This window comes from Pongo abelii, chromosome 4 (assembly GCF_028885655.2).
Source record: "Pongo abelii isolate AG06213 chromosome 4, NHGRI_mPonAbe1-v2.0_pri, whole genome shotgun sequence".
Classification (NCBI taxonomy): Eukaryota; Metazoa; Chordata; class Mammalia; order Primates; family Hominidae; genus Pongo; species Pongo abelii.
Window position 1 is genome coordinate 121202054 of NC_071989.2, and position 12889 is coordinate 121214942.

The 12889-nt window shown below is 41.7% G+C and overlaps 1 protein-coding gene across 6 annotated transcripts in view; it reads right to left on the reverse strand.

The window, feature by feature from the left end:
- MCC (MCC regulator of WNT signaling pathway) overlaps window positions 1–12889 on the reverse strand; it is a 498353-nt gene that overhangs the window by 133729 nt on the left and 351735 nt on the right. For all 6 annotated transcript variants that reach the window (XM_054554995.2, XM_063723849.1, XM_054554996.2 and 3 more), the window contains 1 exon segment: window positions 3414–3527. In XM_054554995.2, coding sequence (XP_054410970.1) covers window positions 3414–3527 — 114 coding nt within the window.

The following is a 12889-nucleotide window of genomic DNA, read 5'->3' on the forward strand; positions in this document are numbered from 1 at the left end:
ATCTCAGAAAAGTTATCTCAGAAAACAAGAGAAAAAGAAAAAACTCTCTCCATTTCACTTAAGGAAAACTGTGTGTGTTCTCTTCCTGAATGCCAAGAGGTAGAAAATTCAGGTGACTTACTTTCCAAAGATAAAGAGCTTAGAAAGTATTCCACATTACTGCTCACCGATTTTAAAGGGGTTCATAAGCTTGTTTGACATACCTCCTTCTCCTTCTGAAGTACTTAAAAAATGCAGTAATTTAAAATAATTGTTGGTACTAAATAAATAGCAAATATGCTGAAATCATCAAATCAGGACTATATCTGATCTTAGCCAGTTTCCCACAGGCTCAGTCCCCACTGGGCTGTAGAATGTTGGTGCATGTCTGTGCCCCTGTTCAATTTGGGAAGATAGGGGTGTGCTGTTTTCAGCCAGTAAGTTTATGGCAATTGATTATACAGCAATAGAAAATTAATACAGAAGCACTTTGTCTTCTCCATCACATTGGTATTGGGCTCTTCCCTTCATATCACTATTCTCAAAACTCTACCTACAGGTTGATGTTATAAGCATGTATAAGACACCTTCTTTTATTCAACCAGTTCCAGTGTCACCATTAATAATGATTCAACAGATGTTGCAGCTCTCTTGGTAATGTCTGTTGAACATAACCACCATTTACATTTTACATTTTAATCATGGCACTATAATATTTAGAGAGCTGGTAAAACTTACTAGAGCCACACAGCATAAGTTTACACATGAATTTGCTCTTCCACAATCTGGTAAAGCCTCAAACATGATTCTTTTACCAACGCATATAACACCGACAGTGCGGCACAGTCATTTCATTGTTCTTATATTTTTCTTGCATAAATTTCATGTTTTTAAAGACGTAAGTCTGACTTTTCACGTTCTCTTTCCTAGGTTCCAGTATATGAAGTGGGAAGAAATCTCCAGTGAGAGGAACAGAGAGTAATTTTTAAATCTACTTTGCTTAAGAACGCAAATAAGAGAGTCACTAAATGGTTCTATGATGTGACCATTATCATCAAGGGTAAAATCAGTCATCAAAAGCTATTACATGAGGATGGCTTGACCACATATAAGTAAAAAAAGAGCTGAATCAATCCTTGACTTAGAGAAAAAATTTTCCATTATCCTCTTACCATCCTCTGTAAAAGCTGTCTTTGTAGGCTTAAATTTTAATAAATACCTTCCTGGTCACTTTTTAAAATCCAGGACTACTGTACATGCCAGCTTCCAATTAAATGCATTCACAATTTTCTTTTTTAAAACAAATTCTCATCAATAAGAATTGCTAATGATGGCTGGCTTTGGGTGGGTATAAATTAGAAAACAAAGTCACCACCATTTTGTTGTTGTTTTTAAATACAAAAATAACTATTTTCTCTTAAAAAAAACACTGTACAACAAAAAAAGCACTGAAAAAGTTTCAGTTCGGAGACCACCAATGAAATATTCTAATGCTTTCTAGTTTTTTCTACCACTATTTTATTACTTTTATAATCAGAAGGAAAATATTTTAAGTAACATTTTCATCTAAGTAAAAACTGAAAATTTTTGTCATGTATAACATCCTATAGTGAGAAAAGGCACTGGTGGCCTTGCTGAGCTACTCATTATCTTTGGGTAATCAAGTTAATCTCCTTCAGATGCCCATCAAATGTGAAAGTGGATGATCTTAAATAAAAAATCCTTTCCCTCTACTCAAGTAGTCTTTGATTATGAGACATGAAAGTTTCCAAAAATTTTCCACAGGTCATTCTGGAAAGATGGCTATAGCAGCCTGGTATTAAAATTTCTCTGAATTCCCACATAAAAATAAACAAAGCACTTACACAGTAAAGCCCAAAGCTTGGAGACAAGGTATGCCACTGAACAACAAAATACAAGCAGGTAAGAACAAACCAACATCATCCGTAAGATCTGAGTGGCATCAGCATGGGGAGAATCAGAGGGAAACAAGGTTGATGTATCTGAGAACTGGAAAACCCCTAAAAACCCAAAAGGAATTCACCGGAAAGTAAGGATACCCAATTGGAGAATAGTAGCTAAAACTAGGAGGGGTTTTGCCTGACCAAAGAGTCAGTGCAAGGGGCCCACAGGAAAATTTGAAGAGGCTAACGTAGGCTAGTCCCTGTGAACTTTGGAGACGGCCCGCAGGGCTGCCTTCCAGGAAGAGAAACTGCTGGGAGTGGAAACAAAATTGAACAGGATGGGAATAATAGAGACAAAGGAAAGAAAAGGTCCAGACAAAAGCAGGTAAAAGGAACAGAGCCAGATAGTGACAGAAAGCAGGCTGCCATTTTTGACAAGAAAACAACAGAAGGCTAGGTTCTAAACACTTTAGAAAGCCATTTTAAACCCTGCCTCCTGAAAGTTCAAGGAAATTATTTTTCACATGAAAATGAAAAACAGAAAAATACTGACGTCAAATCCCATACAAAGTTATACAAAACAAGGGCAGAACATCCTTATAAACCATAAAAGCATGCCACAACACAGATCAAAAACAAAATCCCCCAAACAAAAACACTCCAGATAATAGCCTACTATTTCAAAATAAACTAAAAGACATGAGACAGAAAAGAACATTAGGAATTAGAAAAATTCAGAAGTGAGAAGAGTTAGAAATAAAATGAAAATGCATTTCAGTAATGATGACTACACTGGAAGGCACAAAAGAAAGGCTAAAAATAACATATAATACCCCAAGAGAAAATGAAAAGAAAAAATTAAATTAAAAAATATTTAAAATATTTAAGATAATAACAGATAAAGACAGGCAAAGATGATGTAACATACAAATGATAGAAGTCCTTGAAAAATCAAAGCAAAGGAAGAAAATTAATATTAACAAGGTAATTAAAAGGCCAGGCACAAGGGCTCATGCCTGTAATCCCGGCACTTTAGCAGGCCAAGGCAAGAGGATCACTTGAGCTCAGGAGTTCAAGATCAGCCGGGACAACATGGCGAAACCCCATCTCTACAGAAAATACAAAAAATTAGCTGGTAGTCCCAGCTACTTGGGAGGCCGCGGTGTGAGGACTGCTTGAGCCTGGGAAGTTGAGGCTGCAGTGAGTCATGATCGTGCCACCGCACTCCAGCTTGGGTGACAGAGAAAGACTCTGCCTCAAAAAAAAAAAAAAAAAAAAAAAAAAAGGTAGCCATCTGGAAGGGATCCCTCGGTAGGCACCTTGGACTTCGTAGCTTCTGGAACTGTGAGAAATAAATGTTGTTTAAGCCACAAATCTATGGCATTTGTTACAGCAGCCAGAGCAGACCAAGACAGAGTATTTGCTGATAAAGCTGTAATTTGTTTTGTGGGAATTTCTGTACCCATGTTTTATCTTAAGATTAAATATTTAAAACAAAAAACAAACTAAAAACCTTTCCAGATCCCTTACCTGTGCCTTGGCCAATTTCTTTTCCAAAAGGTCCCGTTCCCTCTCTGTTTGCTGGAGACGCTTATTAAGTTCCACTATATCTCCCTTTAGTGATGCCAGGGCTGCCGAATGGAGCTGTGGTGACAGAAAGGAGGAGATTAGAGTATTGTAGCAGAGATGCATTTCCTTCCCTTCATTCCCACAACTAGCGTAACCAAATAAAAAGCCTATCATCCAAAAAGCAACACTTTTGAGAATGAAGGTAAGTGTTATGAGTCTTGGGGACAACAGACATAAATCAGGTGTGCTACCAGCAAGCTGGGTTATATGGTCACCCTAAATATTATGTGTGGGACATGGGACCTAATTTTGGATGGTATAATCAGGCCAGAGAACAAAACTTCTCTTTCCAATGGCTTTCCGCAAGTTACTCAGTGAGGATGAGCCTGACAGGTGAAGTGGAGCTGCCTAATTCTAATCACGAGAGGCAAGAAAATGCAGAACCATATTAATTTTCACCTTCGGAAAATATGAAAGCTGAATAGGGCAATTTGGATTTTTGGAATCCAGTCATCTAAATTGCTGCGTGTATGACAGGCAGACAGGTACTGAGCATTAAGGGGAAAAAAGCAGCAGAGCTCATTTTTTAGATGGTCTCCTTGTACAGTTGACCCATTTATTTTCTTGTTGGGTCTTCCCTCCTCTTTGCCTCCCCACCCACTTCCCCCGAGAGGCTGTACTGGCCAGACAGATGCTTATGTGCCAGCAGGCCCTCTTTCAGGAGCACCACCAGAACTCTGACAAACGATGCTGTGAAAAGACAAACCAAGGATCAACTGAGGTATCTTTCCCCAGCCATTTCTCTGGGTTAACTGGAGTTAGAAAGAATGTTCTTCAAAAGATTAACAGGAGGCCCCACATACGTCCAGAATCTCAATCTGTTCAACTTCCAAGTTATAAAGGCTGGACTTTGGCTGCACACACACCTACTACACATGTACCTTCTGTGATTTTCAGGCCAATGGATGGAACTATTTTTAAGATCCGTTCAACACACTGGTCCCAAGCAACACCCTGAAACCTCCTTTGAAACCTTGAAACTTTCCATTCCAGGTGGAGCTCAGACCATCCCCTTGCTGAATTCCATACTACATTTGGGTGAACAACTGGAATTAGAATAAACCATCCCCTGGCTTTATAGGCTTTTTGTAGTCTTTGCCAAGAAGGATTTCAAGTAAGAAGTGAGCAAATACATTTGATCTTTAAAGACGGACACAGGATGATGGTACATAACTCGACTTTGAAGATTCTCATTTGAGGCTTAGAAAAATGTCCTTTTCTGCAACCTGCCCTCCACACACAGCATGTTGGCTGGCAGGCTTCAGGGTGAGGGTGGGGTGGGTGTTGAGTGAGGGAGAAGTAGATATAAGGCAGATTGTGGGGTTTCAAAGCAGTTGTTTTTGTTAGACTCTAATAGCAGTAAATGTGACTTCACTTAATTGCATCGGAGCAGCAAACCAACAGATCAATAGCCGATTTGAAATCAGGAATGTTTAAAATTAAAAAAGAAAATGTCAGGCAATCTGGCAGTATTTGTCTTCTGATGTAGGGCTAGGGCGGCTTGGAAAAGGTCACCATGGGTTTCAGAAACAACGTTTTGTGTGACGACTTCTCACTCCAAATACCACAGTGTTCCCATTGTATAGTCTTGTTGAGATTGTTTTGTTTGGTGGAAGGGGAACCAATTCACTCCCTTTGATGGTTGGTTGCCCCCTCAGCCTCTGAACTGTCAGTGTGAGGATTTTTCTTCAGCATCTGACACTGTGGCACGTTACACTATTATACCAACTCTTGAGAGAGGATTTGCCACCTCACCTCCAGCGAGAAGGATAAAATACGTGAGAGCTGACATGTTCTTGAAGAAACTGAGGAGTGGGGATAAGGATCCCAGCTCTGTTAGCCTAGACTTGCTTCCTTCCTCATTATATCTCCCCTCCTACTTCTGGGGAAAAGGGCTGCTTGAAGGGGTTGGGGGAGGCCTGGAGGGAAAAGCTGAGAGAATGCTGCATGCTCCCCCACGGACTCCATGAACTGGGCCAGATGGAGACACACACAGAGTACTTACTTCCATCACAGACTTGGAAGAGGGGTCCAGGATGGGTCACTATCATGGGGGAGAGCACCGGGCTTAGAGTGATAATACCTTCTGGCCTACCAGCTCTCCAGATTTCCAGGAAGAGCTGTCAGATGCCCAAGGGGGCAGGTCCCTTCACTTCTCTGGATAGAAGGTGCCTATGTATGAGGTGAGAACAGATTCCTTGAGAATCTCATGAATGCAATGGACCCTTCTACTAGGGCAGAGATGAGTTTGGGATGCATGCATATTTTCCAACCAATTATGGTGATGACACACTCTGGAATCTATCTATGGGCCCCTCAATAAGAAACATCTGGACTCGATGTCAGCTCTGTGACCCCACATCAGTTTCAGAGACTGTCTCATGTGTCATCATCACAGATGTCTGAGTGGGGAAAAGAACCTTGGTACTGATGTCCCCCACTCCATAACTGCAGGTGAGGATCTGGAATCCAGAGACGGACTTGCTTACTCAAGGTCTCACAGTCAGCTGAGCACCAGGGCCAAGGCCACAGCACTGTTTTCTGGCTCTATGGTATTGTACATGACAGAGTTTTCAGTTTGTTACTTGGATGAAAATTTTACTTAACATATCTTCTCTGATTATAAAAGTAATAAAATTGCAACAGAAAAATAAACCAGAAAGAGCATTCTCATGTTTTAGTGATGGGCTTTGGGTGGTTTTAAGCTGTTTCTTGTTTGGGTACTTTTTGTTTAATGAGCATTTTTTCCTGAGTTATTTCTGTATTAAAGACACAATAAAATAAAGTGACTGTTTTCTGGACATGCAGGCTGTAGCATAAATATTGTACAGGGTTATTTTGCTTCCTTGCTACAGTCTGTCCACCAACTCCTCTGACAGAAGGAAAAACTGTAACAATGACGTAAAATAAAACATGTCTCTTACTGGCAATTACTCGGCAGAGGCTACAACTAGAGAGAGCACAAGATGGAGTGGGGGAAGCCACCAACCAGCCACAAGCCACACTGCCTAGAGTCGGCTGACAGACCACTCCCTGACCTCCTGGACGGAGTATGTGAGGAGAGGAGTGGACTTCCCCCACAAGTTTGAGTGCTGGACACTCAATCTCTGTGCGTTTGAGTTCAGTGGCACTCCCTGTCCCACTGCATTACCAACTCAAGTCATCAAAAGCTGACATAACCTCCCTTCTTTTGGGGTTTCACCAGTCTCTGGCTTATTGGTGGCATTCCTGCAAATTCAAAAGCTAGAGTGTTTCTGAGTGATGCTACACGAAGGAATTTGTGTAGTTGTGTGTTGGCAAGCATGAAAAAATTCGTTTAGAGGTCCTAGGCAGTTAAAGCTTTTTTACTGAAATATAATATTTACACATATTTATGGGGTACATGTGATATTTTGATGTATGCATACGATGTGTAATGATCAAATCAGGATATTTAAAATAACCATCACCACAAACATTTTTCATTTCTTTGTGCTAGGAACATTTCAAATCTCTTCTAGCTATTCTGAAATATACACTATTGCCAGCTATAGTAACCCTACTGTGCTACAGTAGGAGTTATTTCTTCTAACTGCATGTTTGTACCCATTAACCAGCCTCTCTCTTCATCCCTCTCCCACTATCCTCACATTCTTCCCCACCTCTGGTATCTATCATTCTATTCTCTATCTCTGTGAGATCAACTTTTTTAGCTCCCACATATGAATAAGAACATGTGATATTTGTCTTTCTATGCCTGGCTTATTTCACTTAACATAATGACCTCCAGTTCAGTCCACATTGCTGCAAATGACAGAAATTCATTCTTTATTATGGCTGAATAATATTCCACTGTGCATATGTACCACACTCTCTATATCCATTCATCTGTTGATGCACACTTAGGTCGACTCCGTATCTTGGCTACTGTAAACAGTGCTGCAATAAACATAGGGATACAGGTGTTCCTGTAATAAGCCGATTTTCTTTCCTTTGAACAAATACCCAAGTAGTGGGATTGGATCATATGGTAGTTCTATTTTTAGGGTTTTTTTTAGGAACCTCCACACTGTTTTCCATAATGGTTGTCCTAATTTACATTCCCACCAACAGTGTATAAGAGTGCCTCCAGGTAATTTTTAAAAGGACTACCAGTGGGTTTAAATCTTGGAAAGATAAATGTACTAAAGCAACCAAAATTGTCAAGTATGTATAAATGGGAAATTATATTTATGCCAATTTTTGGGATCCCTTTAATCATATTCTAGTTTCTGAAATGGCCTCTAACTTGAGTGGGAGATTCAGACATATAAACTATGAAGTATGATGAAAAGAAAATGTTCCATGAACCAAAGAGAAAGAAAATACATGCTGTTTAGAGTCTGTGCTAGTGTCTTCCTCAACACATATTTCTTTTCATACTCAGGAGTCAGATGCTGATTTTTAGCTGGTCATACTGCTGCTCAGCTAAAATATTCCAGTTCCCATCCTTCAGCGCAGTTTGTGCTAGGTATAGCCATGTGACAAAGTTCTGGCTAGTGCGATGTAAGCAGAAATACTGTGTGAGAGGTATGGGAAAATCTTTTTGAGAGGCCACATCCTTTTTCCTTTCATCCATCCTTGCTGTTTGGTATCTTATGTGATGGATGGAGCTCTAGCAGCCATCTTGTGCTACAAAGCTGAGACTCTAGGGAGCAGAAAGGTGCCTCAGTCCCTAGCAACTTTGTGGAGCCACCCCACCAGCTTTGGACCACCTAACCCCAGACTTCTGTTACAGAACTGCAAGAAATAAACCTCTGTTATACAAAGCGCTATGAAGTTGAGAGTTTCTGGCAAATGAAGCTGATCTAATCCTAATTCACAGAATCAGATAAACCTGGGTTCAAATCTTATCTATGCCACTTCCTGGTGGACTGTCTTTGCACAATTTAATCCCTTTTGTTGTAGGCCTGTGTCAAGACAAATGATGGCATCCAGAAAGTGACTAGCATGGTGGCTGGAACCAGGTAAGCACTCAACAAACGGGTTTGTTTGAAGTCAACAACCTTCTCAGGCAGACCAAGCCCCATCAGAGGTGCTAGGGACACTCAGACTAGGAAAACAGTCCTGTCCTGGAGAAGTGTATCACCTGGTGGACAGCACAGGACTAAGAAGTCAATAGCTGCATTGCCAGATTCTGCTGAAATCCTAAGGCTTAAGGAGCTGAGAGCCAGAGCTCTTAGTCCTCTGTGAAATTTTAACATGAGGCCTAAATGAGGTTGGATAGGACCCTGACACTCGTATACAAATCTGGATCTAGGGCATGAAGGATATAGATCCATACATTCCTCACATTTCTGGAGATAAAAGGCCCTAATTCCCTAGGCTGTTTTGAGCCCTGCTTCACATTCATTTTACGGTGTGTATCCAAACGAAACTAAACCACCTGGACATTTGGCTGCAAGCTGTCAAAGTGGTTATTTTTGGATAAAACATAACTTGAGTAAAATAATTTCACTGTTCAACTGACTGTAAGGACAAGCCCTCTTAGCCTCTGAGAGGAAAGGTGTCCAGCCCCCCTGAGCCCAGGTGAGAAGTGAGCAGTGCCCTCATGACAGACTCTCCCAGGGGTTTCTTCTTTGCTAAGTGAATAGATGTCTATTCCGTTACATATCTGCTGTGTGACAAAAGGCTTCACACTTCATAAGGTGCCCTTGAACTCTGCAGTCCAATGACTCTGATGAGAGCCCCTCCAGGAGTGTCACTGCGTATTTCTGGTTATTAGGTGCTTCTGCATTTTGCTCCCACTGGCAATAAACACAGCAGACATGCCTACACTACCCAGTGCACACGGCACTCTCCAGGCACCATCTCCTCTGACCTGCATCACGCCAGGACTCTGTGGCCTAAGGGCAAGCTATGCTTCCCGATTTGCTGAAGGACAACTATTTTTCCCATGAAACACAGTTGGTAAAAGGAATACGACTTGAATAAAATGGTGGAGAGCCTAGATTCATCTTTGTGGGACTTCACTCTGCGCTTTGAACAGCATGGTCTTCATAGGGCCCAAAGGCACCTGTAGCCACAGCTGAGGCAGAGGAATGAGTTCATCCCCACAGGCCCTATCTAGATACAGGCACCTCACGGTGCTGAGGGCTGGGCCAGTCTTCCTGGCTTTGTTGGGAAGTGAGTTCATCTGGGGTAAACTGTGCTTGTTCTCTTTCTCCTTAACTTGGTCTGGCTACTTGAAGTGCTAGTTTAACACTCACTGCCAGCGTGCCTCTATTGCCTTCCCACTGAGCAATGACAGGAGTTACAGTGGTCCCCCCCTTAATGGAGGGAGATGTGCTCCAAGACCTGCAGTGGATGCCTGAAATCTGTTAGTACTGAACTCTATATGCACTATGTTTTCTCCTATACATACAAAGCTATGACAAAGTTTAATTCATAGTCAGAGATTCAAAATAATTAATAGAACAGACCAATTATTAACAATATGCCAGCATTGCTACTCTTATGCTTCGGGCTATTATGATGTAAAATAAGGATGACTTGAACACAAGCACTGTGATGCCATGGCATTTGATGTGATAACCCAGCTGGCTAATGGGTGGGGAGCAGAGACACTGCAGATATACGGACAAAGGAAGGAGCCCTTCCCCAGGTCGGACAAAGCAGCCCAGCACGCAAATGCATCAGGCTACTCACAACAGCTTGCAATTTCAAACCTGCCAATTGTTTATTTTTGGAATTTTCCACTTAACATTTTCAGACTGCAGGTGACTGCAAGTAACTGACACTATGGGTAAGGGGGGAGTACTGTACTATTCTGTCTTTCTAGCTGAGCCACTTGCTTTCCAGATACAAAGTATGCACAATTTTTGCTTATGTTTTAGTGATGACAATGGGTAGTGCCAACTTCTCTCATCCAGTGACCTCTTCATTAAAGCGGAATAAATCAGAACTCAATTTCACTGAACACATATTTTTGGCAGGTTCCACACTGCATGCTTCATACACTTTACCTGTTCCATCAGCTGCAGAGGAAAGGCAGTGTGAAATCCCAATGCCAAAATCTGGGAATATGCTTGAGAATTCCAGGCTACTGGGCAGTAATAATGAAAGTAATAATATTAATAGTTACTGTTTGCTGAATATTTACGGGTATCAAGGGCTTGGGCTAGGCACATTACATGCCATATCTTATTTAACCATCACCACAATGCTGTGAGATATGTTATTACCTCCTTCTGGCAAATGAGGAAACCAAGGCACAGAAGAGGGGTAGAGAATCAGCCGAAGTGAAGAAAACTAACAAATATTAGGTTGGTGCAAAAGTAATTGCAATGGCAAAAACCGCAATTACTTTTGCGCCAACCTAATAGTACCAGAGATAATAATAACACATGAGGACTCTATGCTCAAATCTTCTCCACTATGTGCATCACTGGCACCTCCAACTCAACATATCACGGCTCTCCCTTGCCCAAGGGATGTGTAAACCTGCTTGTGTCCATGTATGTGTGTGTGGTGGGGTGGATGTGGGGCGGAGGTGAGGTGTGTGCACAGGCAGGGCTGGAGACATGGGAGAAGCAGGGTCAGGGTTTTCGTGATGGCAGCACCCATGTGATTTTGGGTGGGAGCAGGGAGGGTGGCAGGGCAAGTCCTCCAATGCTGTGATGAAGCTTAGGGCTCAGCTTGGTATAAATGTGGATGATTCTCTTTGTCCTTTGGGTGCTTTTTCATCCTCTGTAGAAGGGTTTGTATCAGATTATCTCTAAGATTCTTCTGGTTTTAAACTTTTAAGCGTGCTTGCCTGGCATGTTCACCTGTCCAGGCAACTGAGTTCTGCACTATGGGCTTTGCATACTTTATTTGCCCACTGGTCCCAGAAAAATCTGCTGAAGCTCAAACATTTAAGGAAGCTTCACTCTATACAGAACTGTTCAGCCAAGATCTTTTCCCTAAAAATGGAATGAGTTTTCAGAATCACACATCGTCTGACCACTGGCAAGGGAATTTGAGAACATCTAGTCCAATTCCTTCATTGTAGAGAAATGAAACTGAGACTCAGAGAGGTTCAAGGTTCATCAAATTCAGATTTTCTGGTTCCCTGTCCAGAGGCTACCTCTCTCCCAATGGCAATCCAAGAGCTCGTGGGTAGTCAATAAAATGTGTATGTCCCAGCTATCCTTGGAGACAGCAAGAAACAACTGCACATGAAAAAGCAGCCTCATTCAGCCTCCCCTCCACGACTCCACACCCAGGTGTTCTAATTCAGATACGTAAAGAACAAAATGCCTGGCAAAAGGGTAGTGTTCCCTGCTAGATGGATACCATCAGGCCTGTTCAGTGACTTCTAGGACTGGAACATTACTCTTTACTACCGGAATTCCAGCTAGGGGCACCTGCTATGTAGTATTTCAAGAAATGCTGCTCATAGTCTTGAAAGTTAAAACTCATTAATCTACAAGATGTCTCACTGCATGCAAATCACTTTTGTGTGCCCTAGATCAACTCAGAAAGCAGCAGCTTTTCATCTTTCATTTTACCTGATAATTTCATTGAGAGGTCAGTGGCCCCTGAATTATTTCTTAAACCTCAGCTGAAATTCAGTTGCTCAAAACAGCATTCAAAGGCTCCAACACCGCAGCAGTGGGACACCATTTATACAAGAAAGATTAACCCTACCCAAGGATGGCTGATATAGGGAACAGTGCTAGATCACAAAGCAGGCCCAGGTACTCACTGTGAAAGCTGTCATACTGGTCCCCAGGACCCACTTAAAGCCACACCTCCCCTTCTTCAAATAAATGGTTAGGAAATGGCTCCCAAGGTGGGGAGGTGTCTGAGACTGACAATGAGCTTCAAAGATGACCCACAATCCCATCCCATCTGTAAACATATGCTCCTCTGAAAATAAGTCCCATCATAATTTTTACCGGCTAACACAACTGCTTGCTATGTGCTTGATGTTGTGAGATGGGTAGTGCTGTTATCTCCAATTTAAAGAGGTAGGAATTGAGACTTAGAGGTTAAGTAACTTGTCAAGCTAGTAAGTAACAGAGCTAGAATGAAAGCCCAGGTCTGTCTAACCCCAGGGTCTTGTTCATAACTACCAAGTGCCCTGCTTTGTAACAGAATATCATAGCACTTCTGAGATCCTTGCAAATACCCACGAAACTGTTGAGAAGAAAATATCTCAGAGGGTTATTCTGTTAAGAGAGGAAAGAAGAATTAGCACAATTAGCATGGAGGATAGAGAGGTATTCATTCTTTAAAACTTTAAACATCTTGAGAAATAGACCATTCAGCTGGTATCAGACCCAGGAAGGAATCAGTGAAAAATTATCTCCAGCTATTCCCAAATTCTATGTGGGAAAGTTAAAGAGGACAAAATTGTAGTATAGGTAAAAAAG